Source organism: Streptopelia decaocto (genome assembly GCF_964273445.1).
Source record: "Streptopelia decaocto genome assembly, chromosome: 7".
In the NCBI taxonomy this organism is placed as follows: Eukaryota; Metazoa; Chordata; class Aves; order Columbiformes; family Columbidae; genus Streptopelia; species Streptopelia decaocto.
Window position 1 is genome coordinate 33071475 of NC_138661.1, and position 19964 is coordinate 33091438.

The window sequence follows — 19964 nt, forward strand, 5'->3', positions numbered from 1 at the left end:
TCTATATGCATTAAGCATGTTGGTAACCTCTAAATCAAAATTTAATTTTGTAATACTTTAAACTTAGGAAAACTACCCTTTTACAACAAAGGAATAAAATATTGCTGACAAAAAATAAGACTATTAAAACAAAGCATGAATTAAGTCTAATCTAGAAAGATATGTCTATATTTGCCGCCCCCCCAAAAAATGTTACGAACGAGGAATTTCTTCTTACTCGAATATACTTTTACATGGTGACAGATGTTCTGCACAAAATGTATTAAGTATCTGACTACACAAAATGGATCTTGAGTGTAAAAGTTACACTCCTTGGATTTTACATGTTCTATGGACTCAGTAATTTTCCTTCCAAAACAGCTTTCTTTACAATCTGATAGCAAAGAAATATGAAAAAAAAAAAAAATCCTGATATAAAACCTGTCACCCTCCCTTTTTACTTTTCACAATAAATTTATTGATATAAAACACTGGAAGACCAAAATAGTTCTTGGCCATGAGGTGGCTACACAGCATACATGCTTGTTTTAAGCACTGAATTATGTACCCAGAGAAATGGGAGTCCATGAACACCAAGTAATGTAATCAAGTCAAAATTCTTGTTGTCTCAATGAAGCACTTGGGAGCACTGTTTGAGCACCAGGACCTCAGTGTGCTGGGTACTGTATAAACAAAGCAGAAGGACAATCCCTCTCCCTTTTTTTTTTTTTTACTGGCAGAAGCCCAATGTAGTTCCATTGATTTCAGATGTATTAGCAAGGAAGGGCCTGATCCAAAGCTCACTGAAGTCAACCAAAGTCTTTCTGTTGATTTAACAGGCTTTGGATTAGTCCCTAAATAAGAACAGATTTTGGCTCAGCTAAAGGATTTCACTTAAGCCCTCTGCTTGTTCAAGCATCTAGTAGGAGCTAAGAGAACACTGCAGTCCTACTGAGTAGGAGGCTGTGTTCATCCTGAACTATCCCCTTTAACAGATGTACGAGGTCAGGAGTCCCACAACATAGACAACCGTCGGTAAGTGGTATATCTGAGGTGGGAGGAATTAGGAAGGAAGCTCCAAGCTGAAAAATTCTGATTTGTGCTATTTAAGCAATGTTCCATCCTCTTTAGGCAGCAGTGTAAAATTAGACAGGGACTTCATGTGAATTTCTGAATTTTACACTCATAAATTATTTAAAATCTTAACACCAAGCCCTGCAATAAAATTATATGCAGGTATTTGCCATATTCACTTCTGCTGGACCCCGTGCAAACAAGGGCTGCCTGAAATCTAGGTTAGACCAACTTATAGCTGCATGTGGAGAGGCCCAAGGAAAGTTTAAACGAATGTAATTGCTTAAACAAGTGTAGCCACAATAAGCTGGTGAGCATAAAGCAAGGTTGTAAGGAACAGAGCACTCTTGACTTATTTAAGAATTAAATGCCAGGGTTGTCAAAAAATTTCATGGTACAAATCACATCTTAATCGAGATTTTGCCGATTCCCCTCTCTCACTTTCATGGCTGCTCCACCAATCCTTGTCAGTTACAGCAAATGCTCTGTTTACACAAGAAAGTAGAAGACCCCCATCCCAGCCTGTGCATGGGGAATGTATAGCACCAAGGGTGTACAAAAGTAACCATCCATGAAATAATTTGAGCTCTTTCCACAAGTTAGGCAGCCGGCAGTTCAGGACAGCACTCAGTGCAAGTTTGAGCATCTGGAGTTAGCAACAGGCTTCAGCCTCAGAGCAGCTGGGCAGTCAGTGGAGCGGAGGAAACCACTTTGTCTTGCTCTGCCCTGTGCCTACTACCCTGGCTGTAGGTAGGAATAGGGGCACTGGCACCATCCTGCCAACTCTGCCACCAGATGACTTCACTGTCTTCGCTCTTTATGTTGGGGTAAAGACAGCTTTAAAAATAACCTAAACACAGCCAGACTTGGAGGCTGTCACTTATAAGCCACCCAGATGTAACAGTAGAAAATGAAGAATCATTTACTTCCTCCAACTCCACATAGACCTGCACATGAGGTGAATTACTATATTCAATGCAATCAAAAAGTGAATTCCTTAATTCTGAGTTTACTGCATGAGTTTATTCTCTCCAACAGATTTGAAAGAGTGTTAGTATTTCAAAAAAAAAGAACCAAACTGAAAGCACAAATTTATTTTTCTCTGAAGCTCACTTTAACATTTAAAAACCATCAAGGAAAAATGTGTTTCAAAATTTTCCTGTGCAAATAAAGCAAGCTGGTGTTTATTATTATTTGTCCTCTAAAATGTAAGACATGATGAAATTTCATTCGGAAACATTAGGAAGTATTAGACTTTTACAGCTATCCTATGTGTCTTAATGGCAGCAGTTTATATGGGAATTGTAAAACAAACAAAAAACCACACAAAACCAAACCCAAACAAACCTACAAACAAAAAAACCCTGTTTTTGTGTGGTTTTGTTTGCTTGAGGTTTTTGGTGTTTGTTTTTGTTTGTTTGTGGGGTTTTTTTGGTTGTTGTTGGTTTTGTTGGTTTGTTGTTTGGTTGTTTTTGGTGGTGTTTGTTTTTTCTTTGTTGTTAAGATAGGATAATTATGCTTTGCTTTCATTTATTTTGATGTGTTTGACCCAAACTTTGCATATCTGAAAGCAGCAGCGCCTGTTATTGCTATTGATTCTGTGCAAGAAGGATTAGGATCTTATGTGGATAGTGTCTTCCTCCACTTTCCTCTGAGAAGGAAGAGCTGCTTTTAACTGATCCCCACCCCCTTCCTCCAAACTTTCTCTGGACAGTTCACCACTAACTCAAAAGACAGATCTTCCACAAATACCGTAGCTATGATCAAGACAACTAGTTGGCGCATTTTAAAATGTTATTCTAAGTTCCGTGCAAACCCAAGTTACTAAATCTAGATTGTTTATTAAGAGTAAAAGCAATAATGAACAACAGTAAAAGTTACACAAAACACTATAAATTCTCCCTCCTGAAAAATAGATGTGCTCTATTTCATAGTTAACTAAAACCTCTAAATGTGAAGCAGACTATTAATTATATTGCTGTCAGTTCTGATACTCTAAGCCTTCCTCGTCTGCCACCACTGTCTGTGTACATGCTGAAAACTCTTAGGCAACAGAACAGGGTCATGCTAGATCTTCTCATGCCAAAATGAGAAAAATCGATGTCTGTGTTTAACAGTCAGAACTACTGATGTGCAAGGTGACTAAGCAAGGTGTTCTACAGCTCTAGAGTACTAAGGAAGTCCTAGGAAAAAAAAAAAAAAGCATTGCACAATCTTGTTCTAAGCAAACATTACCCTTGGATCCCCAAGACCTAATTATGAACACAGAATCAAGTTTTCCTTGGTCTACATTTACTATGCTTGTTCAGGGGGAGAGAAAAAACACAAAACTAACAAAAACACTGAACAAGGAATACACCTATATAGAGATACATCAATTTTTAAACATTGGAAACCATCACTTCAGACTCCTCATTTTTATGCAAACATAATTAAAGAACTGGTGATGTGATCCATGTCATCTTTTACCGCTCAGTTCATAAGTCTTATTAATTAAAAACAATATGAAGTTAAAGATCAAGGCTATTTCGTTCACTCCTTTTCACCTTTGTTGAAAAAAGAGGAAGTGTTTAAAAAGCAGTTCAGTTTCCAAATGCAACATATCCAGTGCTTCTTTTATGAAATTCAAGGAGGCTAATGCAAGAGTGCACTTGAATTTTCTATACAGTCCTGCATTCCTGTAATATCAGCGTAGTCCACTGACAGAGGACCATTTCATAACATTCATGCAACATCTAAGTATTCTTGTGCCCACTGTACAGATGGGGAAGAACACACGTCAGAGAGGTCACGTAACAAGGTCCTATTGGATTCAGTTCTGCATTTCATTGCTTCTGGGTAGACAGCCATATCCTTACCTCATGGCAACAAACTCAGGAGCTGCAGGCAGGCCACCAGAATAACAGATGTCTTCCCACTGACCATACTTGTTATTTGGATCATGCCTGCAGCTAACGGGTTAGTTAAGGTGGCCATCACCATTTCCTGATATCATCCTACCCTTATGACTATTCTGCTTTTTTGTAGTTCTGTAACACCAGAAAGCTGCAACTCTAAGTTTCTACAATTGTTTTCATATGTATGTTTTTATTGCCGTAAATGCTTTGCAATATTAATTTACATCTTCTACTGTATGAAGACTTATGCAAGGCAGTAGAAACCCCTGGTTAAAATGATATCCTAAATCTATAGGCACTCATCTGATTTTTAACATTCTCAGCTTATCAAGACTTACATGTAAATGGCTTGATTTTTTTAGTGAATGAAAATCCTGCCTGAGTGATACAATAGTTAAGCAAAGAAAGGAGAAGTTAGAAAAAAAGGAGAAATTACTTGCTTCAGACTATAGAAAGCTCCCTGCAACCTCAGCTTCAACTTTAACCTCTAGTTATAGTTAACAAGTTTGAGAAAGAATATATTTCAACATCAGATCTGGGTTTATTAGTACCCTGTGACCTGTTACTTAAATGAGAAGTAATTTTATAAATTAAAAGCCATTGCTTTTCAGTAATTCAAAACCAGATTGGTTTGAAAATTCAAAACTAAAAACAAATGTGTCAAATCATGTTAAAAGCCATCTAAAGACAGCTGTCAAATTTCCTTCACCTGTCCTACTTCTGCAGATATAAAAGCTGCTCAGAAGCTGGAGCAATCATAGAGAGGTTAGTGCTCTTCTTTGCAGGCAAAGTGAAGACAATAAGACAAAAGGCTCATGTATTACTATGCGTAGTGCCATAATGCAGTGTTTGATGCTATAGAGGGCCTTCAACAAGTCCTGTACAGCCAAAAATCAATTGAAAATCAGCATGATAACAGAGCATGAGTTGCCCTGTAATAGCCTGAAGCCCCCCAAGGCTATGTGGGTCCCTTTCATCTGCCAGGCTGCACTGGTGCTGGGGGAGCCCAGCCTCCCCTCCCCAAGCGCTCTGGACATGTCTGTGCCTTTTACCTACGGCCTTTACCTTGCACAGTAAGGAGAGCTGACAGCCTCAGTGGATCTTTTAAGCTTTCAAAAGTGGAATCTGATTTTTCTTGGCATAGGTTTAGAGGCTTTACATTTTCTCTTTAAAAAAAAAAAAAATAAAATAAAAATTCTGCTCTAAGTAAACCTACTGATTTTGGACTGTAAACACCCTCAGCATGAAGAAGAGCCCCCTGATCCTATGGCTGCATACACAGAGGTGATTCCTCTGTCGTGTTTAACAGTACAACTCAAGAAGTAAAAAGAGAAAGAAACACTTAAATTCCATGCAAATCGTTGTGAATGCAACAAAGTGGGCCTACAAATATTTCACTCATATGGTAAGTTTAATTTCAATATTTCTTTAATTACTTTCCAACAATGTCTGGTTTCTGTTGAATTTACCCTACTACTTAGCATTTGGTGCAACCCCAAAAATATAAGATACATATGTCCCCTATTCACAGTCTTGGCATTTTTACCTTAACTCAGGCATTGAAGTGATTGGTTTGAAAAATTACCTTGCTGATTAGCTGGGCTTTCTGGTAAATATATAGCGTTAATCCTTAAACTCTGCATATGACATAAGGTATACAAATGTTCTGTCTGACTCAACAGCAACATATCACGGCTTAAGGAGGACGTGTACGCTGATCTCTGTGAGCGCAGAAAGAGCTAATTGGGAGTTAGATTCAGTGTGATTATCAGCTTGTTTATGATAAGGGAGTACTCTTCTGAATAGCACTGTAAATTCATCCCTGATTGTGGTGTTAAACCACAGCTCATTTCCCCCTCTTCTTTTTTTTTTTTTTTTTTTTTTTTTTTTTGTTTGTTTGTTTGTTTGTTTGTTTTGTTTTTTTTTGTTTGTTTTGTTTGGTTAGAAGGGGCTTTAAACTATTTTTGGCAGATGACAGTGTCATGCTTTGATTTTCTTCTGTCTTAAAAAATAAATCAGCCACGTGAGTCCGATGTCAAATTCCACTTTCTAATAGGAGAAAGGCACATTTTAAGTGTTTACTATGAGAATACATTTGGGTAATTTTTCCCCATGTCATTATGAACATTAGACTGACCCAATTAATACGAAATGTTTCTATGCTGCTGGAACAGACCGTGTTACAGAAAGAGCCATTTGCACAACCTGTTCATGATTATGGGCCATAAGGACACAAAGATGGCATAGACATTTGCGGACCATCTGAATTCTTACAGGGGAAGGGGAAAGAGGAAAAAAAAAAATTATGTTAGCTGACTGTTGTGGGTCATGTTTTTTAATCCAGAGTATTGGACATGTAACACAGCAACAAGAGCTGATCATTTTGTTTAATCACCTTTTGGATCTTTGCCAGATGGTCTCTATTGAGAGCGCTGCAAACAGAGAGAGATGAACTGCATCTAACATGCCACTAGAGCTTTCCCGTAAATGTCTGAGAACTGAATCCAACAAGAATTTAGTCTCAGAGCAGAAAGGGATACATTTAAAAACTATGTGCATTAACTATACTTCTCCCCATAGAATCCTCACTTGGCATGAATAATTTACCCTCTCTTATGCTAATGGGATCATGAAAGTATCCCTGTGTCTTTAGTGCAGCTATTCTCAGCTTTCAGTAATTACCCCACCCAGTGAAAATAACATGGCTTCTGCAGCCGCGCGGCCTACCAGTACCTGGCAATTAGAAAGATCATGGCTGACAGAGAGGGCCAAGGATGGACACACAAGCTCCAGCAGCCTCGGGAGCAGTTGGAAAAATTAAAAGCCTTCCACTGTGAACATTTCCTTGGCTGCTTAGGATCAACACGGAGTGAGCAGCTCCTGCAAGGGCATTTTTAATTTTTGTTTTTAACAACGGTATAGAGGATTCTAACGCACTGTCCAGGCACCCAAATAGTAAGAAAAAGCAACATTCCTTGGTCAACAACAGTTAAAAGAAAGTTTGTGTTTTTTTTAAATTAGTGCCATCTTGTTAAACAAGAGGGAGAGAATTTAAAAGTCAATTAATGAGCGTCCTTCAGTATCTGACAATTTTATCAGCTACACAGAGGAAAATTCTGTAGTATATCATTAACAAAAAGTTTTTAAAAACCCATTACAAAGAACCAGGCTTTGACCTCTGTCCATAGCCCTCCATGCTAGGTAGTTCACTATGTAAAAATTATCAGGCTAAAACATCTGGGAAAGAAAGCTATGAAACAGCAGGGAACGTGGCTGGTTTATTGTTTATCTTTTGTTTATGAGGCAGTATTCAAGTTTAATTACTACTCTAAATTAAACTCTAACAGGCATCAGGAGACATCCCGTTACACGACTAAGCTAAAAAAAAAAAAAAAAAAATCCAGAGATTCCAATAGTAGATTTTTCAAGTAAGTTGGCATATATAGGAAGATATTAGTCAGTCTGTAACACAGGAAGACGTTTAAACACTTGCTACTGTATGTCTGAATGTGTTGCATTATGAAGTCATTAATATTGTAACAAACATACAATTATAATTTAGCAAATAGGATGTTATCTAACATTTGGAGGCAAATCAGGTTAGGCTGAGTAGGATCAGAGATGGAAAAAATGGCCTAAGGGGGAATCCTACCTTTTTCCTTTTGAAATACAAATATATAAATATATACAGGGCACACATACACATATTTAAAAACACCCAGGAACATGAAGTCAGAGGCAAACCTCCCAACAGTAACAGTCTCTCAAGTAAAACTATTTAGATATTTTCTCTGAACATTCACCTGCAAAAGGGAGGAAAGAGTTCACTGTGTTTACCATAACAGTAAGTGACCAGTTTTAGATGAACTTAGCTGTAGGAAAAAATAAAAGTTGAAAGCAACTAGCAAAAGATCATTCCAGATGGCATCTGTCATATTGTATTTAGAGTTATTTTAAAGAGATTACTGCCACTATGAAAACATTCCATTGACAGAGTTTTCCTAGGCTGCATTTGAAACCCCAGCACAACATACTTCAAATACAGAAGTAAATGTTTGCCAATGCATATATAGAATTTTATCTATATTTAAAAATAAAAATCTGCATGGAGTAAAAGCTACAAGTGAGGTGAGAATCTTAAATACAAGTATAATATTTTAAATGCTGTACCCCCTTCTAAACTTTAATTTAAGAAAAGGTGAGGAATCCACAGATGCCACCAGCCTGATTATTAGCAAACTGTATAGTGAACCTTTGCTTCATTATGAAATTTTAATGCTACTTATTGAATAGTGGGTATGGACACAAATATTCCCTGACTCCAGCAATCAAACAAAAACTGCAAAAATATGTATTTGTTCATACACTAGACAGAAAGAAAAGAAAGGATGGGGGGGATGCTAAAATGTGACTATATTTAGTTAAGCTGGTTCTGGCATCATTATGGTTAATGTGCATGTGGTGTGCAGTGTGAGCTCAGCAGTTACTGGGCCAACTGTCTCAGTATTTCTGGGAATTCTGCCTATTCACAGTGCAGGGATTGTTCAATTGCTGCAAAATGTACAAAATGAATTTTACAAAAATGAATTGTAAGGAAGGCCCCATTACAACGATTTTACAGCAAAGATGTCAACATCAATTTTTCTTTCATGCATAGCTAATGATTAAAACAGCATATTCCATTTGCCTAAGACAATTTATTTCATATTGGCACATCAAAATATTGAAATACAAAGTTATCTTTACTCTACCCTTATTATTCATTGCTGCTGAACCCACACCATTGTTCAAACCATGAAAAAATAAAGCAAACTTGGCAAGAGACACTTAAAACAAAGGCTCATCAATATTCTCCAATTTGTCAACATCTCAATTACAGCAATGGAAAAAATGTAAATTTCTTGTGCTTTGAACACTAAGGGGTCTATTCTTCTGTCAGTGCACATGCGTAACTCCCATCACCATTAATGGAAATTACTCATACATATCAACACAAGGATGGGCCCCTCAAACTTGAAAGGAAAAGATGAATTAATAAGGGCTACTCTCTTCCTGTATCTTCTTAGCTGAAAAAAGTCATTGTTCTTTAAGAGTTTTTCATACTTCATACAGTTCACCTTTATGAGAGCTGTGGCTTCTGAAATAATGCATCTCCAGTGAAGCATTATTTATTAGCAAGTTTGATTTTTCACAGTCTGCATGTTTAAGCCTTTTTATTAGGAATTTCCTTTCTCACAAAAGACGACTCTCTTCCAATAAAACCATACCCTATAGCTTTATAGGTAAAAATACAAAGGAATAAAAATATGTTCTGAATCCTTATGATGAATATGCATACTAGCCTCAGCAGGCTTACCTATACATACAGCACTAGGAAAAAGAAGTTTTAGTATTATCTTTTGGATATTAAACTGCCAAAGACTTTGCATGAATGTATTATTATTAGCATTAGTATTATCATCAACATATCCCCCTCCTTTTTCTGAGTTTAGTTCAAACCTTTATGCAGTTTCAGCATGGTTTTTATAATAAGACAGGACTTTGGGCATTATCAACTAGATTTGTAAACAAATCTGATTTGTATACCACCATTATTACAAGTTGGTATATAATGAATAAGAAATAGACTACTTAATTTTTCCAACATGCATAAACCCAGAGATGTAACCTGGCATAAACATGTAGTCTCAGCTAACATCTTAGTTGACTTTGTCTCAAACCAGATGATGAGCATTTGCCACAAAGTTATTATGGACAAATTTGTGGAAATAACATCAAGTTGTCACAGGAGTGTTTTGAAACTACTTTAAGATATTGCTCTAGATGATAGCCTCAGATGTTATTTATAAAGGAGCAGATCTTCATTCAGCAGAAGTAGTTCCATTGGAGGAAAAACAAACAAAACAAAAAACCACACACACCACAAACACCAAACCAAAAAAAAAACCCCAAAAAACAACAAAAAAAACCCACCACACAGAGGAACTACTCACATGGGTGAGGCAAAGTGTATGCGCTACCCATTTATTATTTTTAGTGTTCTGTAACCTAGAAGAAGTTTCTAATCTCTGGCTTCTCACAGTCAAGTTTACCACCCCAGCCCTAATCCTAAAAAGATGCTGAACTTCCTGAAAGGTCCTGAAGAAATACAGCCTCCATCTGACTTGGCCAGATCAGGCCCTTTCAGTGGCTGCACTAAGAATATGATAAATCAGGTATACAATCCTGGTATCGTAAATATGAAACTGAAACTATTCCCTGGTGCTTTCCTGTAGACCACATGTTTTTAAACCTTAAAAAGATTTATTTCCCACTTTTCATGCATAATCTGCCATATTCATTATTTGAAATATCCCATAAAGAGATTAAATAGGAATTAAAGTCTGGAAGCATCATATCCATCACTGTGGTACAAACGGAAGCTGAATTCTAGAAGTCATTTAGCCTTGTATGTGAAGGCAGTGGCCTTTTTCACTTTGTTTCATGAAGAATAAGGAAAACATAATGCCCCAGAAGACTTTCAGATGTGCTTTTCCCCCTCCAAATAAAAGGGTGGATGATAAAGCTACACACACCTTTTAATCTTCTGCTTAGGGTTTTTACACATATATTCCTTGGCAAAAACCCCAGGGTCTTCCCTCTCCCCTCCCCGTCTCTCAGCCCCTTTCCTGCCATCTCCCTTGCTATAACTCAGCTAACCCAACAGAACCAGTCAGTTTTAAATTTCAGTTGGGACCTCAGTGACCTGTTAACGAATCTACAGAGAGGAGAAAAACTCACAGTGTTGAGTTATGCCTGGTGTTGCTAGCTGACTTGGAGTCAGAAATGCTTGAAGCGTTAACGTAATTGCAAGAATGTGAAAAATGAAGCGTTGGGCTCCTGAGCAAAGCGAAAGGTCAAAGCAAGCCCTACACAAAACAAGTCTCTGGAAGATGGCCTCATTAGACCATTAAATCAGCTGCTTCTTTTTCTCCTTTGTAAGATGTTTAGAGTGTTTTATTTTTATTATTGGATATATTTAACTCTTTCTCTTTCCAGGGCAGGGGGGAAGTTGATCAGACCTACTATATAATTACCGCTCTCTGAAATAGTATTACATGGCATTGATCTGCATTTGTGGATCTGAACTGGGATAAAGTCAATAAATGCTTGGTAGATCACAGGTCACTAGTAGTTTAGTTTGCTAGATGATCAATATGTTGTATAGCTTAGTTTTCTGTTGAACAAGTGAGGTGACATGTTAAGAACAACATAGACACTCACCACTAATAAAATTAGGATAATCTTTCAACATTTACTGCCTGAAGGCCCTTTCCTTAACTCTTTCAATGCCAGCATGTTTCTAATAACACCAAACATTGACTAGATTAACCCTTTTGATGCCAAAGGGCAGTCACAGACTGTTGTGGAGAGACTGCCCTCCATAAACATAAAGTACCTACACCTTTCTTGTTTGGTTCTAACTTTAAGAATGATGGATAGATTATTCTGTATAATAAACAGATCCACCTCCTGCAGAGAAAGTCTGCAAAAATAATGTCATCACTCACCCAACTCCTTCCCATCTACCCTCCTGCCCCAGCCAAAAAAAAAAAAAAAAAAAAAAATCACAAGTGGAAGGAGTGTTCCCAAGATCCAGAAATCCAGAAGAGACCGACTTCAGTTTGAATCAATCTCTGCTGTTACCATGTACCAATGAAGGAGACACAAGTTGCTATTATAACCCAAAACTCTCCAATGAGCTCCCATTCCCAAGAAATCCTTTGGGGCAACTGGAATGTTTAAGGCAGAATTTGTGGAAGGTCTTGACAAAACTGCAGGGAAATTATGTTTACCCAAATAAGTAACTGCACAAGAATATCTCAAGAGGGCATCTACCCATCTTGGCACTGCCTGGGACCAACTCACTGCCAGTTCAGGAGTTATAAAGTAAACCCTGCCCCCCTCAAGGAAGCATAAGGAAAATTCAATACAGACCTCCCTCTATTTAGTCTTTCCCAGGGTTGAGAGAAGGAGAGCAATCCAAAGCTGTCTCCAATGGGAATTTTGCTGGTGCTGTAGGATCATGCATCTTTCAGCTGCCAGCAGCTGAGTGGAATGCTGATTTGCCACTGGACGGCTGCTTCCCTTTAAAAGGCCCAAATAAGCACAAAGGGAAGCGTATGAGTAATGTTTTACCCTGCTAGACTGGGCAGAACTAGTGATCAATTTGGCCCTTCAGCAGTTGTTCCCCTTCTACAGAAAGTGTAACAGAGTTGTTTAAATCGGATATATTACCAGAAACCTCAGTCTCCAATAAGAAGTCGGTGTAGTTATCATCAACTACTTTTTCTCATACTTAGCAATATTTCTCAAGCACCCCGAGTTACATGACCAAAGCTTGGAGTCTAGTGAAATGTAAGATCCCTGGATGTCGATACAAGGGATCATTTTACTTCAAGCACAGCTCAATGAAGAAACTCTTCTAGTTTCTAAGGGGTTGCTGCGACAGAGTGGAGATACAGGTATGAGGGAATTTCTTACCTAGCTGTGGAATAAACACGCTGTGGCAGATGACTCAGAGGAATCACTTTTAAATATGCAAATTATCATCTGCTACACCAAGCATCTTAGCCACAATACACAACATAAACACTTGATGAACAGTAAAGTCTTTGGCCAGCTAATACACAACACTGATTTGCTGTTTAGCAGTCAAGCTCTCCCTTTCCTCAGCTGCTGAAGCTGCGACAGTTCACAGCGGGCCTCGTACAGCTCTAGTCCAACCACCCAGAAAATATCCCGCGTGACTCATGTTGCCATTGGATCACACACTGTGCCAAGGATGCTTCCTATCAGCAGTAAGGTTTCCAAAGTACAAACAATTAATATAAACAGGAGACAAGTCCAAACCACCCTACCAGAAACAAACTTCACAAGTTCCCAGAATCGCAATGCATACGACACCAGGTAGAGACAGACGAGGGGATCTAGCTCTGTGCCAAGCAGCAGGGCACATGAGAGACGTGAAATCACATCTCTGCTCCATCTCCTAAGTGCGGCAAATGTCGCGGCAGGAAGCGGCCCGCAGAGCGAGGCTGGTCATGGCAGCTTCTCACCTCTCCAGTTTTGGGATCCTGCATGGCCAGTTGGAACACAGACCTGTGGGTTGGCTCTGTCGGGTGTGTAACCCCCATGTGAGGGAAACACTGTGGCAAAATGCTGCAGATGCACAAGATGGGGGAAGTGCATCATAAAATCTTATAAAGGTAATGTCTCACTAGCTGAAGCTTATCATGTTTATGAAGAAAACAGGAATGGAGCCCACTTTAAACTTTGTTCTTAAAAAAAAAAATATCAAAATCAATTCTGAATCAAGATCCAAGAGTGACAGTAGAACATCTTTACCCAAATTTTAACACCGGAAGCTTGACTCTTGCACCTTCTGGAGTCACTTACACCTCTCTAATGAGCAAGTGTAAAACATGATCCTATCAGAATGACAGCCTTTGACACTCACTCAACATGGATGCTGATGACCACACACAAGGTGCAATACAGTAGGAAATAAACCAAAAAAACCCTGAAATAATAACCAAACCTCCTGAACTCTGGAGAAGGCTTCACTGTACAGATACAGTAGAGGTTTTGCAGTTCAGGTACATCTCTATTTTCCGTTCTGAATTTAGATTTTCAGAAGCCAAAACAAGTCTGTACAAGCAAATATTGCAAGAAACATTTTTCTATCCAATTTGGGTTTTGCTTCTACTTTATATAATTTAGCAGCTTCATAACTTCATATAGGAGTCTCTTCCCCAGCTAAAACTACAAGTTAAATTCTCTGTCTATAACCCAGCTCAAACAACTGCATCACAGCTGGAGAGTATGTCTGTCATTCTGTTTACTTACATCACACAAAAATAAACTGTAGATAACCAAATTTGTAAAGGAATTGGCAGAACTAATCAATTGTTATTACAAAGCTTGTTTGAAGATTAGATATTCCGCTTTGAAATAATAATAAAATGCAGCTAAGTGGGTTAGGAAAAGGAAATACCGTCTCCCTAAGTTACAGCTGATTATACTGCAAGTCTGCCACTCCATGTTTACTCTAAGGCAGATGTACTGATATAATAAAAAAAGCTGGAGTTATTTTAGTCATGCCTACTTTGTGGAGGGAAAAAGTTTGACCTTTTACCTTGCTCGCTGCTGTTGTCTCCACTCTGGGAAGCGTGGCCCCCACTGGAGGGCCCCGGTGTGCCTGCCGAGTGCGTTGAGGTTGCATCATCGTGGTCTCTCCAAGATGAGGGATTCTGGTGTCAGAGTGCCAAGGAATTTTTTCCACAGTTCCCATTCCAATAGCAAATGAAGAACAGAAAGAAAACCGGGAGAAGAGGGGAGGAGGGGGGGAAAAGTATACACATTAGCATTTGTGAAGCGTGCCAAACACCGATACTGTTTGCACAGTGTAATAATTCTTCAGCAAAGACAAGCAGAAGAGGTACAAAGATATACTTGGTAAAATAAAGGACAGATTTTTTTTCTTTTTTTAAACTTTCCAAAGAGTTGTCTGGATTTAATTGTTTGAATAGCACTGCAGAAGAATATTTCAAGCAAGGGAAAAAAAAAAAAAAAAAAAATCTTTTTATGTTTCTTCATGAGCTCTACAAGGGGACAAGGGCAAGAGCATCTACCTGCACAGTTTATGATACTAGGTGTTCACAGGATAGCAGGACAGTTGGTATGCAAACAGTCTCCCCACAGTTTGTTTTTCCATACTGACAAGGGATGGAAGGGAGAAGAAGGGGAGGGAAACTGTTTCATGTAGTAGATGCGAATGTGCATGGGAGAGGAGCGTGTCGTGTCCTCACACCCTACCCTCTCTCTCACTCATCTGAATGATGGAAAAACTTCAAGCAAATGCAAAGTTGTGAGGGAAAAAGTAAGCTTTCTCTGAAAGATGTTATGTACCAGGAAAGATGCTTCCTCACCCCCCACCATCACCTTGATATGACACATTTCAAAAGACTTTCTAGATGTATCACTCTAACAGTTCGCTTACAAGTATTGTCAAGAATAACTGCCAGGTGATTATATAAAATAGCATGTATAGTGATTTTTATGTAATTCTTTCTACATTATTATGCATAAAACATGACACAGAAGACAGACATACAAAGTTTGCAAAACTGGGCTGAGACCTCAGCTACTGTACTTTAGTCACATGATTTATGTGAGCTTTCTAATTTATTGAGTATTGGCTTTCCCAGAGTGAGAAGCTGCTATTTAAAAGTATCAGTGAGGAAAACTTAATGTTATAGTTTAGTGCTACTTTGTTGAGTGTATTCGCCTCCTGTCCTCCTCCCCTTTCCTGATCATTCCCAATACCCTGCTGTTGCTTAAAGGAAAACAGGAATTCTACTGTACAGGAAGAGCTTTATCAGCACCACATGAAGGCAGGCAAGAGATGGAATTTCCTCTGGCAGAAAAAGAGAGCAAGAACACATGAAACAGATCAGCCTAGGGGCTGGACCTGCATTACTTGTCACCTGTATGTGACAACTTGAATCAAGTGCTTTATAATAATTCAACGACAAAACAAACAAAAAATCCTAAATAAATAAATGCTTCTTAGGTTTGATTGTGTTTTAAATCTGCATTGTGAAATAACACCTGACTATTAAAGTACAAGGAGATTGTGAAAGCAAGAAACAAGTTTGGATAAATTCTTTGAGCAGGACTGATTCTGACCTCATCTAGCCCGACGTGTGGTAGGAATAAGTTCAACAAAATCAACTGATTTATCCATTGTAAAATTCAGTGTAAGTGTGATTGGAATCAGGTCCCAAAATATATATGGAAATGTCTCAAAGTAATCTCCTAGCACTGATTAGTACCACATGCTTTACAGCAACGCAAACTAGAGCTGCCAAATAACGGCTTGCTACAATACCCAGTAACATAAATCTAATGGGTCTGACCCAGATCACAGCAGAGACGAAGGCCCATAACTTCAAAAGGTTCCCAGTAAAGCCCTAGGTGACCAAAGGGTAAGAAGGATCCTAATCTCCTTCACCTTACACATGTGCACCCACGTACATGGTTCTGTGGCAGGAAGACATCAGTAAAATCAGAACACAGGCCAGGATCTGAAATTTGCCCAACATTATCAGCACAACAGACAGCACTACAGCACTTACGGCATAAAACCACCACCCTCTCCAGCACCTAGAAGACTGATCTACTTTTCGTCACATAGAACTGCAACAGGAGGGGGGGAAAAAAACAAACAAACAACAAAAAAAAAACCCCACATATTTTATATTAATTGAAGTTGCTGTATTATTTAGGTCTCAGAAATTACTATTAATACTGTAACCCCCCCCCCCACCCCCCTTCTTTCATTTAAAACAAAACAAAAAGTTTACCAGCATTTTACAGAGTCAGGTGGAAAGAAGCATAAAAAGAAAGATGAGAAGTCTTGAAAGTTCAAGCAGCCCAGATATTATTAAAAAAGAAAAGGTTGAAAATAAGGTTAGCAAAAAGTTCAGATGAAAATAAAATGCAAAAACTGAGCAAGTCTCTTTACAGCCTGGATTAAAACGTAGTTGTGCCTATGAGCTTCTCTTTTTATCTCTGAGTTAGGAAGCCACTCAAATAGCTTCAAGCTGAAGGCAAACAGCAGACAGGAGCTCTTCAGCCCTCTGCAGCCTCTTAGCGTCAGCTGTTTGCCGGATGGTAATCAGATAAAGAGCTAGAAGAAATACATGAAAAAGGAAAGAAACAATAGCATAGCATGAGTTCAGCCCTCCAACATCGGGCTGGAACCTTCTTTTAGAAAATGTAATAATTGCAACATGTTCACCTAGGCTAAACTTTCCAGGGAACACAGGGAGTCATGTTAATTTTATGCACTGCAGGCTCTCTTAAGCTGGCTGCTGTTGGAGCTTCTTATCACACCTATGAAAATTACAATAATTAACTGGTAACACCTCGGCTACGTTTTAAGGCAAATGTCATCCGAAACCTATCATACAGTATTTCAAAAGCTAGATCGGCCTTTCCATTTCAAAACTATAATGATTTGGAAAAGATCACTGAAAAAGACATTCTGCAGCTGAAAACACTTGCTGTCTACCAGGCTGAGTTGTTCTTGACCTCAGTTTGTAGATCCTGTTTTAGAAAGACAGACTGTATTGATTGGGAATTCAATGTATTTCTTGTGACAGAGTTTTCTGAGGAAGCAATTTGACAGAATTTTGTTGAAGGACAGAAATAATAAAATGATATATTTACAAGATGGGACGGTAGAACGTTGGAGGAATTTGAAAGGGAGGGAAATAGTTAGGCTTCAGTATTACAAAAAATGACAAATAACTCTAGGGGTGGAGTTTACAGCCTCATAAAAAGGCAGCATTCTTTTGCTTTGGACTAAGATTATTGTATGTGTCAGTGAACTTCTCTTTTTCTCCCTTAGACTGCTTCCAACTTTGTGTCCCTCAAGAAAAACTTCTTGGCCAAATGCCAAATCATAAGCAGTTATTTTATGAATCTCTTCACCAAAAAAATGAGGGAAAATGACACATCTAGAGAGTACTTCACCAGAAACTCATTATCAGTATGATTTAGGTACCTAAAGGGATCCTGATTTAAAGCCCGCTAACATTAATTGCATTTTTTTCTATTAATTTCAATGAAATTTGTACTAAGCTATCACACTGTAATCAAAAACAAACCACAAAAGCACAGAAAACCAGACAGCTTTAGATAAATTACATAAACTGTTAGCGTGACTTCTCATATCTTCTTGCAAGTTTAGTAATATACTTTGCAGAAACACTGAAGAGTGTGGATGATGCCTGCCAAAGTGCAATTGCCTGTTTTGTGTACGTGTGCATACTATAACATTTTCACATACATATGACCTAAACTAATGCCAGATACCACAGAAGGTAAACAGTACACATGTATCTATTCCCAGTAGTTTTAATAATTGGGAGTCAAATATGGTGTTCCTCTTGCTCTTACCTAATTGTGTTAAAGAGCAGTGTTACCAGGAGAAAAGCAGTGAATACTGAGTAGAGCACAATAGAAGGAGATGGAAAATAGATACAAGAAGCTAGGTCTCCAGGGGCAGTATTTTCTATTTGCTGGGCTACAGACTCGCAGCTGATAATGTAAGTTGTAATTAATATAAAAGCAGGAGACAATATGGGGAAAGCTTGTACTAGCAGGGCCACAGGAGATCACTCCGCTGCTATCCACTGTTTCTCATTTACACACACAGCCTTCCCTAGAAGACACAATTTTGCCTGTGTTTTTTTCCCTTGAAAGTTAAAAAAAAAACAACAAACATTTAGCACCATCGTTGAATTTTGCTAAATCTAGAAAAGAGCAGCAGAAATGACAAAAGAGTTTCCTGATATACAAAGCAAATCTGACGCCTTACTCTTTTGTCAATGATGCAAATTCGGTGGAAACTGTAAGAATTTTTAACTGCTACAGGATTTCTTGAACAAAAATGTTGTAATAGAGAGTATGATATAGGATAACCATCTTTCAAATTGCAATTCTTACTTTGTATGCCCAGAATTTCCACTGGGCAAAGTCTGGCTAATTTTTTGTGAGTGCATGTAGTCCCATTAAGGCTGATTCTGATCTCACACTGCTTTTTATGGTGGAGTTAAAGATTCAATTAACCATAAGGAACTTGCTTTTTATTTATAACCAGGAAGTAAAATTAATCAGGCCAGCTGATACCCATGTGAGTAAGTTGAGCAGGATTTGGCTCACAGATGGTAACTAAAGCTTTAAGTATAAAACAGCGGCAGGATCAGGCTCTTACATGTTATCAGATGAAATGGACAAAACCATTGATCTTGCAGGAACAAGTAAAACACAGCTTACTTTCGTAAAAGAAACTACAATGGCTACAGAGCTCATTCTTTGTGAAGGTGGCTGGACTCAAAGGTCTGGAGGTTGCCCTGGTAAATTAATTTTGCAAACACAAAACTGAACTGATCTACTGATAGAGATGGCATTTTGCCCCCAAATACAAGCCAAATCCCAGTCACCTTGTTCTTACAAGTAACTTCTGCAAAGACAGTGGAATGACTGACATGATTGATACCACCTAAGTACCACCATACATCAAAAGATCGTTTACTATGCCAGACACAGAAACCTATATACGTACATGTACGTGTGTTTCTCTGTGTGCATCCGTGTCTATGTTTTGTATGTATAAAGTTCAGGATGGTATCTTACGAGATCGTTCTGGAGCACAATAATAATAAACTTACTATGTAAAGAAATTTTCAATAAGTAAATGAGCCACGAAAAACTCTAATTTTGACATGATGTATGTTTTCTAAAAAGGACTACTGATATTACTAATGTCTGTTTTCTTACAGATGCATATTTAATATGATAACTTTTTTCCTATCAGAATTACACTGTTTAAATAAAACACAAGGTGGAGTGGTCTATCAGATATCTGTGTATGTATGTGTATATACGTACAAGTTTTAATTCTTGTCCCTTGATTTTGCATTTGAGGAAAGAGTCAGGAAAAATTTTTTACACTCCTAGGACGTGGCGACATTCTGAAAAGCTGCGTGCTTTCTATTTTCCAATTAAGATTGAAATCAGACGTGTAATCCACCTGTCAGCAAGGAACGGAGACTTGAAAAATCAGGGTATTGCTGTTTTTTTAATTGACCTTCTACCTCATTCTGTGTGGCTACACTTCATCTAGATTGAAAGACAACTCAAACCAAAGAGGAAACACCAGCGTCAAACAGATAGTGAAGTACATTATCCATTCAGATTGAGAGAGACCAGTTTAAAATTAAAACACTCAGATTTGAGCTCTAGAGTACCTTTGGTTGTGGAGTACCTTAGCCCATCAAAAAGAGGAAACATACAGTATTATCCACAGTCTCGGAACGTTCCTGATGCTCCTTTCCCCTTCAGAAAGCACAGGGCCTAGCATAACGTCCTACGTCTTAAGCAACATACTAAGAAAATCTTTTA

General features: G+C 38.3%; 1 protein-coding gene across 1 annotated transcript in view; it reads right to left on the bottom strand.

The window, feature by feature from the left end:
• Positions 1-19964, bottom strand: part of MEIS2 (Meis homeobox 2) — a 173043-nt gene that overhangs the window by 142393 nt on the left and 10686 nt on the right. The window contains exon 7 of the mRNA XM_082058561.1: positions 14128-14242. Within this exon, the coding sequence (XP_081914687.1) occupies positions 14128-14242 (115 nt within the window). The remainder of the gene's footprint in view (positions 1-14127; positions 14243-19964) is intronic.